Source organism: Neophocaena asiaeorientalis, unplaced genomic scaffold (genome assembly GCF_003031525.2).
Source record: "Neophocaena asiaeorientalis asiaeorientalis breed wild unplaced genomic scaffold, Neophocaena_asiaeorientalis_V1.1 scaffold43, whole genome shotgun sequence".
Lineage (NCBI taxonomy): Eukaryota > Metazoa > Chordata > Mammalia > Artiodactyla > Phocoenidae > Neophocaena > Neophocaena asiaeorientalis.
The window spans coordinates 13,377,080-13,400,246 of NW_020173674.1; the positions used below are offsets into that span (position 1 = coordinate 13,377,080).

The 23,167-nt window shown below is 45.0% G+C and overlaps 1 protein-coding gene and 1 non-coding gene across 5 annotated transcripts in view; one reads left to right on the forward strand and one right to left on the reverse strand.

Annotated features, from left to right (window-relative positions):
• Positions 1–1,382: 1,382 nt before the first annotated feature.
• ATG13 (autophagy related 13) overlaps positions 1,383–23,167 on the reverse strand; it is a 50,152-nt gene continuing 28,367 nt past the window's right edge. The window contains exons 6-19 of one of the 4 annotated variants that reach the window (XM_024748615.1): positions 18,543–18,589; positions 16,900–17,040; positions 13,604–13,644; positions 12,557–12,653; positions 12,153–12,251; positions 11,250–11,343; positions 8,460–8,558; positions 7,592–7,702; positions 7,058–7,197; positions 5,094–5,208; positions 4,467–4,544; positions 4,183–4,299; positions 3,300–3,428; positions 1,383–1,476 (exon numbers count right to left, since the gene is read on the reverse strand). In XM_024748615.1, the coding sequence (XP_024604383.1) occupies positions 1,399–1,476; positions 3,300–3,428; positions 4,183–4,299; positions 4,467–4,544; positions 5,094–5,208; positions 7,058–7,197; positions 7,592–7,702; positions 8,460–8,558; positions 11,250–11,343; positions 12,153–12,251; positions 12,557–12,653; positions 13,604–13,644; positions 16,900–17,040; positions 18,543–18,589 (1,386 nt within the window). In that variant the 3' untranslated portion in view covers positions 1,383–1,398. The remainder of the gene's footprint in view (positions 1,477–3,299; positions 3,429–4,182; positions 4,300–4,466; positions 4,545–5,093; positions 5,209–7,057; positions 7,198–7,591; positions 7,703–8,459; positions 8,559–11,249; positions 11,344–12,152; positions 12,252–12,556; positions 12,654–13,603; positions 13,645–16,899; positions 17,041–18,542; positions 18,590–23,167) is intronic. The other 3 variants (XM_024748613.1, XM_024748612.1, XM_024748614.1) reach the window with 3 other exon arrangements.
• Positions 22,999–23,071, forward strand: TRNAG-CCC (transfer RNA glycine (anticodon CCC)). Its single transcript has one exon. It is a non-coding gene; the product is annotated as a tRNA-Gly (tRNA).

Consider the following 23,167-nt stretch of genomic DNA (forward strand, 5'->3'; position numbering starts at 1 on the left):
GAACAGATGGTCAGTGGGTGAGGCTGGGCCCTTGACTTAACTCAAGTAACAACACCTGAATGCCCAGTTTTGGTTTCTCAACAAGGAACCAATCCAACTAATAAACCTCAGGGCAGTGTACAGACCCTGGGGTTAAAGAAAGGTGGTGGCTAGGCCTAGCAGGAAAAGGCCCATAACCCAGCCCTGAGAATCAGGAACAAATGCCCCAGGAGGAGGGGCCTCTCTGGCCTTCCCCGGGGCCACAGCGCCCCTCGGGCACTACACGTGCCACAACTCTGGGGAGTCATCACATTTCGCACCCAAGACTTCCTGGGCTGCCAGAACAGATTCAGTCTCTCTGGGGAAGCTGGGAGATTCAAAGTTCTCACCAGGAATATGTACATGTCCAAGGCAGAGTGTGATGTCAGTTCAAATGCAGCAATTCTGGGAGGTTCTGCTGCCCTCAGCCAGCCCTATTCTTGGATCCCACCATATACACATGGGAAGGGAAATCCTCAGGGCAGCAACCTAAATCCAAGGAACCTCTACAGGAGGAGGCGCTGCCCCAGGAAGAGGCCCTCCAACCTTCCCCAAGTGAAAACGTCTAACCTCAAACATGTTTTCTCTACAAAATATCTGATTTCTCTGAAAGTAATAAATATTTACTGGGTTCTATAACCAAGGAGCAATGACAGGGGAAGGGAGAGGAAAGAGAAGAACCTTTGCTGTGACTCCAATGACAGAATCCTAGAGAGGGAGGCTTCTGTTTCCATGTAGCTGAGCACAGGCAGCCGCCAGGGCTGCTCGGATGGGCTGGCACAGCCTTCAAGGGTGGGAATGGCTGACTTTAGGGTTCTCATCACCTTGGGCAGGAAGCCTGCCATAGTGCCAAAAATACAGGCACGGGGCAGAGAGAGGGAGAGAGAGAGGGGAAGAAGATACCAGAACTAACAGAGAAAGACCCTGAAGGAGAGCTTCCTTCCTTCCTCCTCCTAGCACTGTCTCCTTCCTCTTTCTGCCTCCACACCAGTCTCTGGGCCACCAGCTGGAATGTCGAATGGTGGATGGCAACGGCAGGCAGGCGAGGGGCCAGCTGCTGGGCAAACCCGGGGCAGGGGGCCGGTAGGAGGAGCGGGATGACAGCCTTTGTGAAGCAGCTGCTGAGGGCGGTATAAGCACAGGGCCCTGCAGAGGGAGGTCAGAGGGTGAGTCCTCTCAAATGCTACCACTGGCCTTCACTGCTGCCGTGAGTCTTCAGGAGTACAAGAGCAGGGACTTCCGGGTCCCCATGGGGGAACCAGCCTCCCCTCCACCTGGCTTGAAGCGGGGCAAGGGATGGGAGCAGCTGACGAGTGGGAGGCTCTCTGTCTCCTGGGACCACAAAAAGGGGATGCTGCCGGTACTCGAGGACACCAACTTTTACTGCAGGGTTTCTACAAAGGCATCAAATTCTCGGACATTCTTCTCGTGCACAGCCAGCTTCTCTGGTAGTGAGTCCTGTACCGGGAGGGGAGAGAAAAGCTGCTTATTCAGGTAGGGCCTTGAAGCCAGCTGTCACCCTGGGCTGAAGGGAGCATGGCAAAGAGTCCGGCTCAGCAGTGCTGGGTTGGAGAGCAAAGTGCGGAGCAACTGAGCAGGCACTGGCCAGTGGGCCTTTGCCCAGCAGGGGTTAGTGGGGGCTGGGGAGGCGGACAGAACAGCCTAGGGAATCTAAGCCAGCCACACACACAATGAGATGGAAAAGGACCATGCCAACAACGGGATGACACAGAGAAATTCAACGTGAAGTATCTTTGGCACAGATGAGACTGACATTAGAATAACACAGTAGGTTTAGAGCCCTACAAATTCAGAACGTGTACAAATGATTTCTTCACAGCCTGCGCTGGGCAGGCATCAGAATCCCCCGGGGGGCACATGAACAAGGCAGTCCCAGCCATACTCCCAAGAGATTCTGACCCGGCAGGTCCACAGTGAGGCCTAGGAATCTGCATCTTTATATCAGCTGAGAAGGGGATGGGTTAGATGGGGTTGAGAGAGAACAATGAAAACAAAAAAACAGAACCATGAGGAGTTAAGTTTAACTGCCCTCAGGTATCAACCATTAATTAAAATTTGGTCCTAATCAGGTGGTCTGTCTCCACTGATGAATTTGCATTTGAAGAGCTCAGCCATCACAGAAGACTTCCTGATAGGCACGAGATACTTGGTGCCACAGGACTTACAAGGCAGCCCAGACAGGCCAGATGCCCGGGCAGGTTTGGGAGGCTGGGGCAACCAGCCAGCACTGGCTGCAGCCTCACGTTGAGCCTTTGGACTCCGGTTCCTTCCAGGCAAACTTCAAATGAGAGGCCAGGGAACCAATGGTTAAAAGCCTAAAATCAGAAGCCAGACTCTTAGGGGTCAAAGCTTGTTTTGCCAGCTCAGTGTAACCACCAGCAAGTTATTTGCTCCCAGTGTCATTTTTCTCATCTGTAAACTGGGATAATAAGAAAACCTACCTCTTAGGGTCATTGAAGATTCATGTAAAGCACTTAAAAAATGCTTGGCACCTAGAAAGCTTCAATAAATGTTAATAATAATGACATTATTGCTGTATTATTATTACTGAGCATGTTTACCTGATTAAAGCAAATCAAGGGCAGCTAAACCTAGATTCCTATTCCTAGAGCCATTCCTCTGATTTCGACACATGAGGTGATATACCCACCTCAAGCAGAGGGACCCTGACATCTTGTGGCATGGGGCACCCTGAGTTTGCGGCTGTGCAGGGCACTCCTCTGCCCTTCAGAGACAGGAAATAGGAAACACCCTAAGCGGAGATGTGGTCATTACAGTCAGTATCAGGACATCTGGCTGAACACGAGAACCAGGGAACGATCTTTCCGAGGAAAGGGCAAGAACACCAATGCTGGGGACCTTCTGTTTCTTCTGCCCTGTACCATTGTCATCTGCCTGGCAACCTTAACAGCGGAAGGCAAGAGCTGTTGGAGCAGCCTGGCTTAGTGGCATCAGCAAGCAGAAGACATCAGGCACCAACAACAGGCGTGTGTGAGAAATGCCGTGACAAGAGTGCCGAGAAAAGGAGGAAATGAGCGCAAGCAAATCTGAGATAATGACCGCCAGGCACAATGCAAATCTCAAGTGTGATTCCAGGAAGGTAATGGTCTAAAAGTCCCCGTCCTGTTACAGGGAAGATGGGAGGTGTGGGCATGGAGGAGTAACAGGAAGAAATTTCCAGGCCTGTGGAGTAGGAATGACCATCGAAGGAGGAAAGGAGGCCAGAGGATGAGGTGGGGTGGGGGAAGGGGTTTCCATACCAAGTCCTCAGCCATGGACTGTGCCCCGATATCTATGGAGAGGCTGCTCAGCTGAGGGGGGTTCTGAAATTCACGATAGAAGGTCCCCAAGTCCATCGGAAGAATGTCGTCTTTAGAAAAAGCTGGTTTCTTAAAAAACAAGACAGACTCAAGTTTAGCTTGCCTTGGACCACAGAGGAAAATCAGAGGGGGTAAGCTATCAACAACCCTCTTTCCTTCCAGTAATTAGCAAAGAAAAGGCTCCTCCAGGCTTATCTTAGAGAAATCTTTACACCTTTCTCTTCTGGGCAGCTGAATTAAGCCTGGTGATGACATCCCTCTCCCCTGGTTTTTTGTCCCCTTCCTTCACGCTCCTCTCCTTGGAAAAGGGCTATCCAGGGACTTCCCTGGTAGTCCAGTGGTTAAGAATCTGCCTTCCAATGCAGGGGATGCGGGTTTGATCTCTGGTCGGGGAACTAAGATCCCACATGCCACGGGGCAGCTAAGCCCACGCCACAACTAGAGAGAAGCCCGCGTGCTGCAACGAAAGATCCCGCGTGCCACAACTAAGACCCGATGTGGCCAAAAATTAAAACATTTAAAAAAAGGGCTGGGGGCTATCCATTCATGAATAGAACCTATGCAGTTACCACTGGAAAATCCCATGTCAAGTTGAATTTCAATCAAAGACATGGCACAAAATGCCTTACTGCTGATGGGCCTCCAAATGCCTCCCCAAGCAGGGTGTAAGGGCAGGTTCCCCACATAAGATGCACAGCCAGCACCCATTCCCTCTGCCTATACCGACCCATCTGATCCCTGAAGTCCTATTCAAGTGCAACGGATGCTTCCAGGTTTATTGCCCCCGAAGCAGCAAAGGTCAAGGAAGATGACAGCAACTTACGAAGTCGATCATGACAAAGTCATCCTGGGTATTGCCACTGCTGCCCCCACTGGAGCCATCAGAGTGCAGGCTGCCCTGAAGAGGAGATGTAGTCTCTGGGGAATCTGGAGGATTCACCTGTTTCAGAATAAGGCAGAGGTAGGGGCTGGTTCTGGGCACTGGCTGTAAACCAAAAGCCAAGAAGCATGGCTAATGGTCTGTGGAGGAATAGTGAATGACTCGCCCAGGAAGGATGACGACTACGGCACCATCTCACTGCAAACTTCAGTCAATGGTGGACTCACCATGGGATCCACATCCTCCAGTTCCAAATTCTTGGCAGCAAACATGGCAAAGGGTATGTCCAAACTGGTCAGGGTCACCTGAAGAGACATGGGAGAAAGTATTAGTGTCCCCCTTCCCCCAGCTTGCCTGCTTCCTCAGAGCCCACCAGAAACCTGGGGGTCCAGCACGTTTGCACACCTCAGCTGACGATGCCATCCCTCAGGTTCCTGTCTTGTTGGAGACCTCTCCAACCTCCCGTGCCTCCCACTGCGTGCCCACAGCATCAACAGGGGTGAGGGCTCCCCAGGACCCTGGGAATTCAGCTTTGGAAGCTGGACCCACAGTAATTCAGTAACAACTGCTTTTCACTGGCAGAGCTGAAGAGGAACTTCCTATTTCAAGTTAGGCTGAGGCAATGCCACTTCAGTGTAACGTGTCTGTACCTAATGGCGTGGTCTCCTCTCCTATGTGATCACAGAACAATAGTTAACTTTTCTGGAGGGATGTCACAGGTTATTAACCCTCTTCACAAAATATTCACACACACACACAATTTCGCATGCGATTTCAGTGGTTCCACAGATCCCAGGTAAGACCTCACTCTAAGGGCTCACACATTCTCAGAGTTGCAGGGGCAGAAAAATCACCTGGTTGATGGGTTTGTTGACAAAAGCCCCCACTTTCCGGACAAAGATGGTCTCCAAGACATCATGGGGGGAGGCCCGTCCCTCACTGCTGTTTGACACAGTTTCAGTATCCTCACTGGAGGAGAAAGGTAATGTTGATTCTCATTCTCAAACCATAGCAGAGCCTACTTGGTTCCCCATAAGTCTACCAACTTGTGAGGCTGCAGCCTAGGGCAGGAGTTGCCCCCCACCAGCTCACACATGTTGGAAATGTCAATATGAGGTCTGGCGGCTGCCACTGTCACCCTCCCTTTTGAATTGAGAGCAGAGGACTGCATTTCCTGGAAAAGCTAAAAATTATGCATATGTTAATTGAAACTTGGTGTTACAACGGTGTAGAGCTTACATAAAATTTAATCTGTAATACCAATGCTAAGCATCAATCACCGTGCATCTAGCAATCATACATATAGGCAAGCGGCTCTCATAAGCAGCTAATTTTAATATTAATCTAATTACAAAGCCAGCCTCAAGATTTTAGATTTTTCCTGTCCTGTTTTGTTTTGCTATCTAAAGCTCCACACCGTGTTTCCTCCCTTCTCTCTGCCCCCAGGCATCCCTCTGTTCAGCAGATGTTCCAGTGACACTTTCAATTTGGCTGCTCCCACTCCCTCCCTCTAGACTGAGGCTGAGTCCTGGAAGATGGGGGACTCCAGGCAGCAGAAACAGGGGCCCATACTGTCGCTGCCAGACTAGTAGTCATAGCCCTTCAAGCAGCAGGGGATGGGAAAGCCTCAAAGCAGGGGCTCAAGATGGGGAACACTATGCAGTCCACGTGGCCTCTAGACTCCAGCCAGCAGGGAGGACCAGCATTTAAGAACCCCCTACACAGGGTCCTCTGTCTTAAGTTACTCCCAGTCATACCCCAGGAATCAAGGCTCAGAAAACGAGAGTGTAAAATGACCAAGAGGATCCTCCTTTGATTCTCTGACAGGAGGAACGATAAGAGGATGGAGGTTTGGGGAGCCAGGAATGAAAGTAATTACTTTTCCTGATGGATGGCACAGAAAGATCTTCCCAAACAATCTCCCCCTCCTCCATCTCCACTGTGGGAATGGAAAAAAAAACCCAGGAATTTCTATTATCTGAAAGTTCGTTTAAGATGTGGTGGGGCAATCAACGTCATTATCTCTGAGACCTTCCAGTTAAGGGAGGGAAGGGCAGGTCAAGACAGGCCCAGCTTCCCAAAGAACTCCGAGTGTAATGGAAAAAGCAAGCCCAGGCTTTGCAATCCAAGGAGCTAGGCTTGTGTCTGGCCATTTTGTGAGCTAAGTGCTCTCTTAGGCAAATTGCTTAACCCTTCTGAGATCCTCTCATCTTTTAAAAGGAGGTAACCGTGGTGATTTTTGCAGGGTGGGATTATGAGGACTTTTATTTCCACCTAATCAATGTCTTCAAATTTTGAATTTTACAGACTGTTATCACTTCTGCAATCAGAAAAGATTTTTTTTCTTTTTTAATTTTAGTGAGGGAAAATAGTTGTTTCTAAAGGATCTCCATGAGGCATTAACATAGTAGAAAAAGAAGATCAATCCTAACTACCACCACAGACACACTGTGACTCCCGATGTCAGGGTTATGGTTAACGACGCCCTGTTCTGGTCTCAGAAAACACTGAGGATGCCAAGGGAGTCAATCCTGGGGTAAGAGAGAAACATCTGAAAAACACCTTCACTGGATGAGGGTGAGAAGCACCAAGCCCGATGCTTGCTGTTAGCAGCAGTGCCCAGGGAGAGCTTCCTCACGTATCAGCTGCAAAGTACGATTCTTATTGAGAATTTTAAGGATTCCACATTTTCCCCTCAAAGGCCAAGCCTGAGCCAATGCTGAAAGCTACTCTTTACTGATACCAAATAAGCACATGTATCGGGGAGGACAGGTCCCTGGCTGGTCCGAAGAGCAGCAGAGCCAAGATGTGAACTCACCTGCTGGAAGGTGTGGCAGCACAGTGGGCCCCATCAGAAGGGGTGCAGGTTGTCAGTCTCTCCTGGTCACCAGCCTGGGCACCGTGGGCAGGCTGGTTGGGAGCAAGGGGTACCCCACCTTCCTTCCCGGGAACCATTAGCTTTGGGGAAAAATGGAAAAATAGAGCGAATCATGGCCGTGTCAGGTAGAAGGGGAAACTCACGGCCTAGTATGATGGTATCTGCTTTCCAGCTTTTCCATCACCAATGCTGCCACCAAGTGGGCAGGAAAACTTGGAAATCTTTATCCTCTCTGGGGCTCAGTTAATGGAAGACATGCATGGAAATGACTACAGAGGGAAAGACAGGGAGAAAACACTTGGGAAACTCTTCTTTCCTTTTTTGAAGTCTAAAAGGTCCCCGCTCAGAATCATCTTAGTCCTCCAAAGCTACAGAAGAGCTTTGAACACTGGTGTCTCAAGAGGCCCTTCAAATGTGTCAGGGCAGGGGAGGCAGCATAGGAACCCCTAGTGTCCTCCCCATCTTTAAAGATACCTGGTAAGGGTGTGTGGTGTTTAAGCCGGCAGCAAACACGGCTGGACAACCCAGGTCAGCTGATCCAACGCCCAGGGCAGCAGGCTGACAGGAAAGGCGAGAGCTTGAGAGCTAAGCAAGAGAAAAACAAAGAAGGGCAGAGGAAAGGAGGAGGAAAAAATAGGCAATCCTAGAGTATGACTAATGATCGAGATCGGCAGAGAGGTAAGGAATGGATCCCAGCCCACATCCTCATGGTGCGGGGGGCCTGATGTAAGGGTTAAAGACAGACCAGGCCGTTACTCTGTAAATAAGAAAGCAGACTTGTTTGCAGTGGGATTGAGATTCCCAGCCCTGTGCCTTCCAAAAGCCTCAAATGAGTTCCCTGCGCTCCCTTTTCCCAGGGGCTCAGCTAACTGTTTCAGTTTCCACCCCGGTAGATCTGTAGAGCACAAGCCTGGGCAGAACTCGGAGCCAAAGTCATCGGTTTTTCCCAGGTCATTCTATTTTCTCCTTTGACCTTGAGGTCCCTTTGAAACAGAAGCAGTCTTCTCTAATCACACCCTCCATCACCACTGGGTTTGGGAGGGTTCCTATTTATATTGAAAAAGAAAGAAAACCATTCTTGGATGGTTTATTTGGAAAAAAAGATATAAGCAACTCCATGTATTTTTCACATCAATGGTAGGAGGAGGGGCAAATGACAAATCCTATTTTGGGCTGCTGTGCTATGGCTGCATACTGTTAAAAATCAATTACCATGCCTCAAAATAACCCATAGAAAACTTGGGGATATTTAAATAGCTATACCTTGTCCTTTATTTACAGTTTTTAAATAAAAAGATACCGTCTGATTATATATACCCCCTTCTTCCCAGTATGGACTCACTTGATGGGAAAAGGCCAGTCCTGCCATGGGGACCCTCAGAGTGTCCGTCACCACAGGAGTAGGGGTCTGAAAATGTGCCTTTGTGACAGTAAACACACACTGTGCACAGATACACACAGAGACAGGAGAAACAAGAGAAGAAAAAAGAAAAGGGACTTGAGAAAGAAGTGAAAAAACTCTGGAAAGGGCAGTTGCAATAGAGGCTGAAATGTACAATGAAGTCAGGAGGGAAGCAGGGAGAGAGCTGCGTGACTGCCTTTGGAAAAGGACCACTTGGAAGGATGTGAAGAAGAGATGTTTATCCCTGGTGCTCTCCCTGACGAGCAGGTGGAAAACAAAGCTGAGTTGAGCTGCTATGACTTGGCGAAATCTGAACCAAGCATTAGTCTGTCTTTAGTCAAAAGAAGGTGGAAGTTAGAGAACAGCTTCCAATAGGAAGGTCCTGAGAACAGACACAAGTTGTGCTAAGCAGGAATGAGGACACTGAGGTCAAGATGTTAGACTGAAAGCCTTTTTCTGGGGACTCAGGATCTGCGGGCTCAGGTTTAAACAGTTGACGTTTGTTGGCTGGAACTTTAAAATGCTCAGATACCCAGCTGCAAACTTTCCTACATAATCTCAGGGAAGATGAGTTGGGGTGTGCAGGTGTAGGCATCAGGATGTGTGTGTGCACGCTCTTACAGTCCCTGACGGTGTAGGAGAACTTCATGGAGTAAAAGCTAGGGCATTTTCAAAACTCATGATTTCAAAGCTAATTATGGGTATGATGATAGTTTTGGGTCTTGCTGTTCCATCTTTAAGTCTCACCAATTAGCTAATTAACGCCTAGAAATGGAGGTAGGACCTTAAGTCACAGTAGCAGGTTCAGGGTCACAACTATTTCTTGACTCAACTCTGTGCCCAAATGACACAATGATCCTTATTTTGTTGGGCGGGGGGGAACCCAGCTCATTAACATGTATTTACTGGATTCTAGCAAAAGCTCAAATAGAAGTTGTTGAACAATTATGCAATTCCCTAGGTTAAACCAAGGAAGAAACTATTTCAATATTTACAGGAACAAGGAGACCAGATGGCATATGATTTTTCTCTCTCTGTTCTACCATCAAGGTTCTAAATGAGTATTTCTGCACCAAACTGTACTGGTCTTGATTACAGGTACTCAGGGAGAAGTGACAAGGTTCACCCATGGGGTGCTCAGTATTGATGAGATCTTGACGTGATCTACTTTTAAACTGTAAGAAGACACAACTGATACCATGAAAAATACAGACTCTCCTTACGCAGGTTAACAAACTTTTTTGCAAACCTCAGGTACAGAAACTACTTAACTTCCCTTTACTTTTGGGGTCAGGTCGAATTTCCACCGTATCAGAGAAAAAGACAAACTGATTTGTTAAGGCCCAGACTCACCATGCCTCATATCTCCCAAGTTTATATACTGTTTATGAATTTATCACGTGTAAAACAAAACTGTTTAATGAACATTAAATGACATATTCACATTCTGATGATCTTAAAAAACAATCTACTCACTAATGTGCACTAGTAAGAAAGTGGGCTCTCCCCCCCTTTTTTGGTCAGGATTGTTCCATGTCAGCAAGCATACCAGAAGCTACCCCCTCCCAGAGCAATGGCGACATCCATGCCTACATATACTAGTAGGTGGAGGGAAAAAACCATTTCCACACCCCCAAACCAAACTGTCTAGGTAACTTTACAACAAGAATCTCTTTAACTCTAAACTGGGACAACAGAAATAGTAGTGATCCATGGATTTTGTAAAGTGCTTCACATACCAGTTAGCTTTTGTGCTTAACTTCCGCTTTTAAAACAAATTAAAACTATAATTTTAATCCAATACCTAACAACCCAGGATATAATAAATTAAAAATTTTTCTTAATTAAGAAAACATAGAAAATAAAAATGTATGGATAGCTACTTAATTTGTTGGGTCCCCCAAGTCAGATGGTGAAAAGGGATAATCTGGGCTAATTTCAAGGAAAGTAGAACTGACTGATGTCTAGCACCATCTAATATGAAAGCAAAGAGGAAGGAAATAATAGAGATGATGGGCAGGCAATGGGTAGAAGATGAAGACTTGGGGTGGAAGGGAAGAAATGTGCCCCTGAAATTCTGAAATTCAGTCAGCTGGCAAAAATGATTCCTTATCTGAAGCAGTCTCAGTACCACATACATCATACACTTCTTTGTGAGAAGTTCTCACATTGTTTGGACACTGTGTTTACTGAAACTGGATTTGACACTGAAGATGGACTCGAGTGGAAAAGTTAATGGTTAAAAATGTTCAGAGAGGGAATGCAGATAGGCAGATATCTGTGTAACTATTAAGAAAAACTGCACAGCTGGTGTCTTACTGGCATTTTATGCTAAATTATCATTGGCTCCTTTTGTGCTCCTTCCATTATGAGGAACCACATTTACCACTTCAAAGAAGAAGTAGCTACCAAATTAACAAGTGTAGGTTAGAGTACCTCTCTGGTACCAGAACACATTTCTGATTTTCTGTGACTGATTTTCTAGGGAATTTTCAGATGTCCCAGGAAGGTAAAGGTTACATGTAATCTTGCAGGTTAAGAATGATTACAGACTAGAAACACTGCAATATTACCAGTTGGATAAGAAGGCTCTCCTTCACCCCTCAAAATAACCTCCTTGAAATAATCACCATCACCACCAAGAGACTGTATCTAAATTTTGACACCATTTCATAAGGCCCATATATGTACCAAATAACTACTGCCACCCCAGATCCTGTTTCCCCCTACCTGGGATGGAGGGGAGGTGGAAAAAGAGGTGGTGCACACTTCTTGAGAATCTTCCACAGAAGGATATGTTACTCCAGTGTCCTCACCAGCGGTTCTATGGTGAGTGGAAAAGAAATCATGAACTGACTGATGGCAGTCAATTTCAGAAAGGATACAAAGAGAGGTTAGATATGGATGCAAGTTGTGACATGAACTGTTTCAGGCAGAGTTCCTAATGGCAAGAGAGGTATGTTGAATCCTTGATAATTTCAAACATTTCCAGAAAGCAGCATCTAGAGGTTGACAATGGCTTTTTTTTTTTTAATCCAAACATTTTACCCGACATATCACTTGAGAGGATTTTCTTAAGCCTGGCCAGTGTTGTGACCAAGAATTATTAGCAATAGAGAATGCAGTGAAACAAAAGTCTAGACTCTAAAGACAAAACCTATCCAACTTCATGAGTCCTTTATAGAAAGGGAGTATCTCTCCTGATACAAATCTATTCCAATCTCTAGAAAATTCTGTTATCTGGGATCTAGGTCTGGAGATATTTGATTCTGATGTATAAAACTGCATTGTGCCAGCCAATGGTGACCTGAAAACCATTTAATTTGCAAAGGACATTCTACAAATTACTGCCACTCTCACAGTCTCGAAGTAAAATCAAATCAAAAGTCAAATCACTACTGTCCAGATCCAAACTATGCAAGAATCTTCTGAGACCTGGTCCACCCTGAGTCTTGGTATACCTTATAGGCAGCAGCAAGAATGAAAGCTGGCCACTCCGCTTCTCTCCACATGGCGTCTCCATCAGTGCCCCCTGCCTATCAGTGAGTGCTGATAAAGGTGCTCTATGGACCTGTGCAAGATGGATGCTTCTGCCTAGCTGCAGTTTGGGGAAGTGTTTTTCACATTCCTCACCTGTAATTGCAGGGATGCATGGGCGAGGAGCTGGGATAGGGACGGTCCACAAAGTGATCAATAATAATCCCCATGATAGGTGGGGTCCTCTCAAAGTGCCTGTAATGCAGTAAGCAGATTGCCGTATTTGTTAGAATGCCTTGTCAAGTCCCCCTGAAGTCCTCAGAGAGCCCCTCGCCTCTTATCTATTGGCAGGAACCACAGAGCCTTAACTACTACATCCCTAAATATAAACCACAAATTTTACATTGGCTCTGGGACACTCAGATTCTCCAATCTGGAAGAAGGGTTCTCTCAATTCAGCAATGGAGAAGCTGAATTGTAGGCTCAGCCACAAGGTTTGGAGGAAAACAACTTTAATATCTTTAGAAGAGTTCTATTGGATTCCAAAGCTCTTTCCTCACCTGGTGGACATGAATGCCAAGTTAATTCTGTAAGCACAAGAAAGAGTGATGGTGCCCACAGGGGTACCCACTGTCCCAACACGAACTGTCTGGAAACCTAGGAAAAGAGATAAATAATTAGGTTTTTCCAGAGAATACTTACAGTACCCACAGTCTGTCTTTCCCTGAACCACTTAGCCTGTTGTACAATCTCTGGCATTACCCACTTAGCACCCTGAGTGCAGCAGCCTCAATTTCATACATACGTGTATGTGTGTATATATATATATATATATTTTTTTTTTCAATTTATTCTATATTGACCTAATATTGCCAGGGGAAACAGCATTCTATTTCCAGATAAAACTACCTTCAAAGAGGTAAAATGATGATTAGTCCTAAAGCTTGAACAAGTCCTAACCAACCCTGTCCAGATGTGCTACTAAGACAGCAAAGGGGCACAGGGAGTTTCTCACACAAACACCTCAATTTATGAAGTAAATGCACTCCCACCCAAGTTGCCACCCCAGAACTAAATATAGAAAAGAGTCAGAGTGTTACAATAAAGTTTTCCTGGTGTTCTTGGTTTCATTTCCAATTTTTCAAAATTGTTGATGCTCATCAGAGACATTTAACATGCTCATTGTAGAAAATTAGGAAAACAGACAGTCGTATAAAGCAGGGGTCCCCAACCCCTATGAGACCGGGCCACAGAGCAGGAGGTGAGTGGCGGGCAAGCGACTGAAGCTTCATCTGCCACTCCCCATCACTAGTATCACACCCACTTCCGTGGAAAAATTGTCTTCCACAAAACCGGTCCCTGGTGCCAAAAGGTTGGGGACCGCTGGTATAAAGAGTAAGAAAGAATACTGAGTTACTGGAATTTTGGGGAAAATTATTCACTCATTCCCTGGTGGCTCTTTGGACCACCTATCTGTCTTTTCCTTACTTGTATCACTCATACTAAAATCACAAGCTATGTATTATTACAGGCAGCATCCAAGCATATCTCTGAAGTCAGGAGAGCTCTTAACAATACTACAAATGTTTTTCAACCTTGATACATACCTTCTCCTAAGCCATTCAGCTGAACTTCCCCAAAATATATTCTGTAGGGAAGCAAGAAAAAAAAATGTTACCTGATTCTTTATTCTAAGGGCCTACATACCAAACACCGAGAAACAAAATAAACAAAACCAACCCTTCTTTTCTTATCTGCATGAACATCTCTCCTAATGGTGCAATATTGCTACCACTTGATTAAGCTGTAGACATGGGCATGTAGATGGAGAGGACTGGTTAAGAAATTAGGAGAACAGGGACTCCCCTAGTGGCACAGTGGTTAAGAATCCGCCTGCCAATGCAGGGGACACGGCTCTGAGCCCTGGTTGGGAAGATCCCACATGCCGCGGAACAACTAAGCCCGCGCACTGCAACGAAGAATAGCCCCCTGCTCACCACAACTAGAGAAAGCTGGCGCACAGCAACGAAGACCCAACGCAGCCAAAAAGAAATTAATTAGTTAATTAAAAGAAAAAAAAAAGGATCAGTTAGTAAATATTTTATGCTTGTGGGCCACATAGTCTGTAGCAACTACTCAGCTTTGCTGTTATACTGCAAAAGTAACCATTGATAATAGGTAAACGAATGGAGTGGCTATGTTGTAAGACAATCTTATTTATAAAAACAAGGGACTTCCCTGGTGGTCCAGTGGAAAAGAATCTGCCTTCCAATGCAGGGGATGCGGGTTCAATACCTGGTTGGGGAACTAAGATCCCACATGCCGCGGGGCAACTAAGCCTGTGCGCCACAACTTCTAAGCTCACGTGCCTCAACTAGACAGCCTGTGTGCCCCAAACTACAGAGCCCACGCGCTCTGGAGTCTGTGCGCCACAACTAGAGAGAGAAAACCTGCATGCCACAACTAGAGAGAAGCCCACATGCCGCAATGAAGAGCCCGCGCGTCACAATGAAAGATCCCGCATGCCTCAACGAAGATCCCATGTGCCACAACTGAGACCCGATACAGCCAAAAAAGAAAAATAAATACATAAATTAAAAAATATATATTAAAAAATAAAAGCAAGCAAAGGGTCTGCTGACCATAGTGTGCTGACTCCTGCCATGAAGTAACACACGAATGATGTTAATAAACTGTCGCCAAAGGAGACTTTGCTAGGTACCCTGTGACAAAAGCTGACCATCAGCTCGCTACTCATCTGAGTATTGGTACAGTGCTTTAAATAATCTGGTTATGTTCCACTTTTTCTTGGTTACATTCTTTATGACACTCAGGGGCTAAGCAGAAGTTTTCTTCACAGATAGTACACAATAGAACTTTCATGCAGTCTTGATGAACAACAAATTCAGAATGATTTTTGATAACAATGTAGTTTCACAGTGAAATTGTCAGATCTACAGGATCAGGGGAAAAATGACAGTACAGCAAAACAAACAAACGAACAAAAAACCAAGACAAGACTATTGTTTAACGGTCTAAGGCTATACTGTTAACCTGTCACCAATAGTACAAAAAGGAAAAAAAGAGCTAAATCTACCTCTGACATAACGTACTTCTCTATGGTTTAAGCTACAGCTATTTGTATCCAAAAAGCAATCCTAAATGATAAGCAATCAGTGAGCAATAAATACTGTATTACTCCAGAGACACAATGAAGACTTGAAACACAGGTATGAAAAGGACCAGGAGTCCTAGTTAACTAAGCTGATGACCAGTAGTGTAACATGGCTACTTACAGAAGAACCAAAGTGAAGGAAACTTAGCATAGGTAAATGGGAAATAAGAGTTAGAAAGGAATTTATTATATCTAAATAAAAGTCTAATAATTTTCAAATGGAATACTCATCCTGAAACCTGGGAAAACAACAAAAATGTATTAAAGACTTGGAAAAACAAATATAGGTAGGGTTGCTGGATTATTTCAACAGAACTAGTTAAGTCTCTAATCCTTGGTCCTTCCATCCTGCTATACTAATTCTTCTAAATATCAGCTCTAGAGACTTCCCTGGTGGCACAGTGGTTAAGAATCCACCTGCCAATGCAGGGGACACGGGTTCAAGCCCTGGTCCGGGAAGATGCCACATGCCACAGAGCAACTAAGCCCATATGCCACAACTACTGAGCCTGCACTCTAGAGCCCATGAGCCACAACTACTGAGCCTGTGTGCCACAACTACTGAAGCCCACGCGCCTAGAGTCCGTGCTCCGCAACAAGAGAAGCCACCACAATGAGAAGCCCGTGCACCACAACAAAGGGTAGCCCCTGCTCGCCGCAACTAGAGAAAGCCCATGCGCAGCAACAAAGACCCAAGGCAGGCGAAAATAAATAAATAAATAAATCACTTAATTAAAATAAATAAAATAAAGATCAGCTCTATAAATAAATGTAAGCCAAAGGCTAAAACCCATGGCTCATCACTAATATGAAACAGACTCTTGGATGATTTAGGAACCCTTGACTTTCCATGCTCTGCTCTCACACTTTGCTACACATCCTCCTCACCACCGCTCTGGTCCATTTGACAATCTGAGTACAGCTCATTTCCACCCCCCATTTCTGTTCCTTGCCATCTGCGGTACACCCCACCTGGAATGATCATGCTCCCTCACTTCCAACAGATGAAATTTTCACTGCCTCAAGGTCTAGCTGGAATGCTACTTCCTCCATGAAGCCTGTCTTAATTCTCCCACCCAGAACAAACTCTTTCTTCCTGTGTTTTCACAGCACTTTTTTTCCTGACACTGCTATGCAAATTCTGCTTTTTACTGTGACTATGCATGTACCAAACCATTTCCCCCATTAGATTAGAAACACCAGTACGGCTGGGCCTCTGTATAGTTCTTCCTTGGGCCTACCACAATGCTTGCCTCAAAAAAGCACTCAAATATATGTTGATGTGAAATACTACAAGGAAAATACTCAAAGAACTGTTAACCAGTTCTTTATATCCACAGACAACTAATTAAAAACACAATGAATTAGCAGTTTGTTACACAAAAAGTTTTAATCTAACTCTGGAATATAGAACATTGTGGAGTCTTCCCAGGATAGCCTGTTTTTCAAAGTCTTAACTTCCTTTTCCAGAAATGAGATATATATCAGTAGGACTTCAAAATCCATTCTACAGGAGTCATGACTGTGTACAAACAAAAGAATAACGAACTTGGTTGCTTTGCAAAAAGCTGAGGTTCAGAAGGGAGAATAGATAGGCAATCATAGTAAAGCTACAGCATCAACTATCCAAACGTCTGTCTAAAAACTAATCATGGAATACCTGAATGCTGGTCAGACGATGTGCAAAATGATGAGGCCGATGAGTGAATCATGAAGGTGACTGCTTACCTATACAATATGACATATTCATGCCCTTGTTTCCTGGACAGTCTGTAAGCTGGTGTCACCCTAGTTATAGCAAGGAGAGACTTCAGTAGCAACGACAGTCTGTTGTACACGGCATAGGAAACTTTGATTTCTTTATCACACCTGAGGAGCAAAGACACTATCAGCATTCTCCTACTCCACTAATGAAAAACAAAGAACAGAAATGCAATGAATAGAGATGTTAGTTATGTTCCATCTAGCTACTGAGATTAATTTGTTAGCATTAGAATATATATATAAAATTGAATCACTTTGCTGTACGCTAGAAACTAATACAACATTGAATATCAACTATACTTCAATTTAAAAAATCTAAAAAAAAATCTGTTAGCATTATTCATAAATTCTGATAGAATATAATCTGATTTGCAGTCTAAATAACCTTTCACAGAGTATTACAGTCAACAGAGATAGTCACAAATTAAGTGCTGGAACTGTATAAGATTAAATTTATTATTAAAACATGTTCTGGGGCTTCCCTGGTGGCGCAGTGGTTGAGAGTCCGCCTGCCGATGCAGGGGACACAGGTTCGTGCCCCGGTCCGGGAAGATCCCACATGCCGTGGAGCAGCTGGGCCCGTGAGCCATGGCCGTTGAGCCTGCGTGTCTGGAGCCTGTGCTCCGCAACAGGAGAGGCCACAACAGTGAGAGGCCCACATACCGCAAAAAACAAAACAAAACAAAAACGTGTTCTGAACTAACGTTGTAGTTAGAGTTCTTTGTCAGTTTATCAACAGATTGTTGAAGCTAGCCAAAGTTTCACTTTCTCATGCACTAGACAAAGGCAGGTGGGCACCAAAAGGTACCCAATATATTTTTTTTCTAGCTTTGAAGCAGTTATCTTTCTAAGAAATAAAGCAACACCCTTAAAAACAGTAATTCAATATTGCAATTGTATTACTAAAGGTGCAAACAATTTCAATGTACTATCTTACGAGCAGTTTACCTCTATACATCTAACAGGAACTCTGGAGAAGTGTTTGGTACTAAAATTTTGGACTATAACTTGGCAGTTGCTTTCTATTTAAGAAAGAAAAATAATGCCCATACCACTCATACTTATTAATAAGATTTTTCTTCTGATGTGTTGCTATTTCCTCAATTTTCCTATATATTCTTTTTGAAAACTAAAGCTTTGGGCAGGAAGTAAGCTAATCTGCCCTGAAAGAAGAAAATGGAGGGGGAAAATAACATGCATTTCCAATCCGTGACCAACACAGCATGTCTAAAGGAGTAGTGAGGGGAAATCTTATTGGATGTCTGCCACATAGAAAACAGACAAAACAGAGTAGTCATGTTACAGGAGCTCAAGGGATTTAATCAGAGAACTATCTGTACTCTGGGAAAACAACAAATCCTTTTTCAGCTTTCTCTCTGCTCCTCTCCCAGTGGTGTCTGAGTCTCTCTGGACTGACACTCCCTCTGAAGGTCATCTCTGTGCCTGGGCTGGAAGCCAAGCATGAAGCAAACTGTAGCAAAGACCTATTGGCTCTGTTAAGTGGTCAGAACACTCTCCATGACTGGTACAAAGCCCTGCTTTTCACATGATGTCGTGCACTTTATCCTCAGCTACCACAACGAAGGACCCTAAAACAGACCACTTACTTTTCATTCATTTCCAGACACCAGATTTCTAGCTCCATGGAATCTCCCTGTAGATGGAACAATTCAAAGATATTTCAGTTCTTTTTAAATCTTTTTCCTTATTATAAAGCACTATACAGTCACTATAAAAATATTAGAAAGTATAAATAAGCAAAAAGAAGAGACATCAACTTATAATCCAATCAGTGATTTTTCTTTCTTTTTTTTTTCCAATCAGTGATTTTTCTAAATAAAAGTGAGATCATACTATATATACTATTTTTATCACTTTTTTAAAAAAATTTATTTATTTATTTTTTGGCTGCATTGGGTTTTTGTTGCTGCACACGGTCTAAGGCCCTATCACTTTTTATCAATAAATACAACATGGAATTTTCCTTATAATTAAAAATTCTAGTTGACTTCCCAGTGGCACAGTGGTTAAGAATCCAGCTGCCAATGCAGGGGACACAGATTCAAGCCCTGGTCCGGGAAGCTCCCACATGCCGCGGAGCAACTAAGCCCGTGAGCCACAACTACTGCGCCTGCGCTCTAGAGTCTGCAAGCCACAACTACTGAAGCCCACGCACCTAGAGCCCAGGCTCCGCAACAAGAGAAGCCACTGCAGTGAGAAGCCCACACACCACAACGAAGAATAGCACCCGCTTACCACAACTAGAGCAAGCCCACACACAGCAATGAAGACCCAACACAGCCAAAAATTAAATAAATAAAATTTAAAATTCGACATTATTTTTAATGGCTGTGTAGTATTCCAACATATGACAATTATTTTATCCAATCAGTACCCCCATACTTGGACATACAGCTTGTTTCTAAATTTTTACTACTACAAACAACACTGTGATAAACAGACTTGAGACTAAAATTCTGTATGCATCCTGAATTAGTTTCTTAAGGTAAATTTCCAGAATTAGAATTGTTGGATCAAAGAATATTCATGCTTCTAAGACTTTTGCTATGTATGTCCAAATTGCTCTTCAGAAAGGCCAACACTTCAAATCATGGAGAGAGCCTTTCCCTCCAATTCTATAGAGGATATTTTTAGGTGATACTCACAGTTAAATATCTTAACAAGCTCCTTACTTAAAAGTCTTTTTAGCTATTTGATGTCTTTAGCCAAACTGTTCAGTCTCTCTATGTGTTACTCTGAACAGACTTAGTCTAGTGGGTGGGAAAGAAAAAGAAAAGACCAAAGCCAGAATCCCTTAACCCTGTAACACTCCTGTGTGTCATTTAGTGAGATGGATAGTCACATACTTTTGAACACAAGTAATCTTTTTACAAATCAGCTGTAAGAGGGCCATTCTTTTAGGTTTGGGAATAAACTCGGGTTAGTTTGCGGAGTAGAGATTTTTTACTTGTTCTAGATCAAATTTAAATATGTATTCTTAATATATATCCTTTTCATCACAGTGTCATCTCTAAATGACATGATGAATTTTGAATCCACCCCCCCCCCCAAAAAAAATCAAGGGATGACTGGACAGTAGGAAGTATCCAAGATAAATTGGTGTGGTTTCTCTAGGATAATCACAACAGTTTAGAATAGGATTACACAGATGCCTGAGAGAGGAAAGAGTTCTTCCAGGGATTCCTTTTGGACTCCCTATGGATCGCTAAGAAAAATAATCCACAGTATAAATTGGTAATTCAATAAAGAAAAATACGAAGTTTTGTTTTATTTGGTGCTTAAGGTTGCCATGGAATAAGTACTGACATCATTCGTTCAACAAAATTGAGAGCCTACTGTGTGCCATCCCGGGCACTGTGCCACGCAGAGAGATGATTATTTATTTATATCCTGCCTCATTTCAAAAAGAATTTTTTTTTTAAATTTATTTTTGGTTGCGTTGGGTCTTCGTTGCTGTGTGTGGACTTTCTCGAGTTGTGGCAGGCAGGGACTACCCTTTGTTGCAGCGCGCAGGCTTCTCATTGCAGTGGCTTCTCTTGTTGCAGAGCACAGGCTCTAGTCACGCAGGCTTCAGTAGTTGCAGCATGCGGGCCCGGTAGTTGCAGCGTGTGGGCTCAGTGGTTGCAGCACACAGGCTCTAGGGTGCACGGGCTTCAGTAGTTGTGGCTCACGGGCTCTAGAGTGCAGGCTCAGTAGCTGTGGTGCACAGGCTTAATTGCTCCATGGCATGTGGGATCTTCCTGGACCAGGGCTCGAACCCATGTCCCCTGCATTGGCAGGTGGATTCTTAACCGCTGCGCCACCAGGGAAGTCCCTCAAAAAGAACTGAAGAGGGCTTCCCTGGTGGCGCAGTGGTTGAGAGTCCGCCTTCCGATGCAGGGGACGTGGGTTCGTGACCCGGTCCGGGAGGATCCCACATCCCGCAGAGCGGCTGGGCCCGTGAGCCATGGCCACTGAGCCTGCGCGTCCGGAGCCCAGGCTCCACAATTGGAGAGGCCCGCGTACCGCAAAAAAAAAAAAAAAAAAACTGAAGAACTACACAGATAAATAAGATGTGGCAAAGCTGCTGACCTCAAGAATAAAAGTGCAGGGACTTTTGGTTAAGAATCTGCCTTCTAATGCAGCGGACGCGGGTTCGATCCCTGGTTAGGGAAGTAAGATCCCACAAGCCGCAGAATAACTAGGCCCGTGTCCCTCAACTAGAGAGAAGCCCGCGCACTGCAACAAAAGATCCCACATGCCATGATGAAGATCCCAAGTGCTGCAACTAAGACCCGACACAGCCAAAAAAAAAAAAAAAAAAAAAAAAAAAAAATTCGTTGCTGTGTGTGGACTTTCTCGAGTTGTGGCAGGCAGGGACTACCCTTTGTTGCAGCGCGCAGGCTTCTCATTGCAGTGGCTTCTCTTGTTGCAGAGCACAGGCTCTAGTCACGCAGGCTTCAGTAGTTGCAGCATGCGGGCCCGGTAGTTGCAGCGTGTGGGCTCAGTGGTTGCAGCACACAGGCTCTAGGGTGCACGGGCTTCAGTAGTTGTGGCTCACGGGCTCTAGAGTGCAGGCTCAGTAGCTGTGGTGCACAGGCTTAATTGCTCCATGGCATGTGGGATCTTCCTGGACCAGGGCTCGAACCCATGTCCCCTGCATTGGCAGGTGGATTCTTAACCGCTGCGCCACCAGGGAAGTCCCTCAAAAAGAACTGAAGAGGGCTTCCCTGGTGGCGCAGTGGTTGAGAGTCCGCCTTCCGATGCAGGGGACGTGGGTTCGTGACCCGGTCCGGGAGGATCCCACATCCCGCAGAGCGGCTGGGCCCGTGAGCCATGGCCACTGAGCCCGCGCGTCCGGAGCCCAGGCTCCACAATTGGAGAAGCCCGCGTACCCCAAAAAAAAAAAAAAAAAAAAAACTGAAGAACTACACAGATAAATAAGATGTGGCAAAGCTGCTGACCTCAAGAATAAAAGTGCAGGGACTTTTGGTTAAGAATCTGCCTTCTAATGCAGCGGACGCGGGTTCGATCCCTGGTTAGGGAAGTAAGATCCCACAAGCCGCAGAATAACTAGGCCCGTGTCCCTCAACTAGAGAGAAGCCCGCGCACTGCAACAAAAGATCCCACATGCCATGATGAAGATCCCAAGTGCTGCAACTAAGACCCGACACAGCCAAAAAAAAAAAAAAAAAAAAAAAAAAAAAGGATAGTATGAACAGGAACATGTAATGATCACCCACCATATGTTATGTTAGGTAATTTACAAGTAAGAATGAAATGAGGAAATATTATAGCTCTGCAAGACTGTGAAGTGTCATGTTACTTTGGTGGTGTTAGGGGAGGCGGGGTTAAGTAATTCGGCCAAAGTTGCTCAGCTAGGATCTGAATTTGGGTCTGTATAGCTCCAACTCATTTGCCTTTTATTATACCATGCACCCTCACAATCCTGTAGTGGATATCGATTAATAAACATGAAAGCAAGAATATTTGCCTCAATCCTAGCATGGAATAAGGTGAACAAAAACACATTAAAAAAACCCCACAATACAGCAAGTTATACTCTGGAAACAAATGTAAAGAAAACACACAGGAAATCTAAAGAGGGTTTAGAAAGGGAGATCCTCTAGAGCAGCGGTCCCCAATCTTTTTGACACCAGGGACCGGTTTCATGGAAGACAATTTTTCCATGGGGGGAGGGTGGTGTGGATGATGATGGTTCAGGAGGTAATGCGCGTGATGGGGGGATAGTTCAAGGCAGTGTATACGAGCAATGGTTCACACGTTAATGACAGCGATGGGGAGCGGCAGATGAAGCTTCACTTGCTCGCCCACTGCTCACCTCCTGCTGTGCAGCCCAGGGGTTGGGGACCCCTGCTCTAGGGCATATAAGTCTTGAAGGATAAGTAGAAACATATCACATATAGATGATATATATGAAGATGAGGGTGAAGAGTCTATTCCAAGTTGTTGGAAAAATAGGTACAAAAACCACAACCTCCTCAGAGAATAATGAGGTGATCAGAGAGGGAAGGAGCAGGAATAAGGCTGAGTTGGGGGACTTTCCTGATGGTCCAGTGGCTAAGACTCTGCACTCCCAATGCAGTGGGCCCAGGTTCGATCCCTGGTCAGGGAACTAGATCCCACATGCCACAACTAAAAAATGATCCCGCATGCCACAACTAAGACCCAACACAACCAAATAAATAAGTATTTTTTTTAAAAAAAGGCT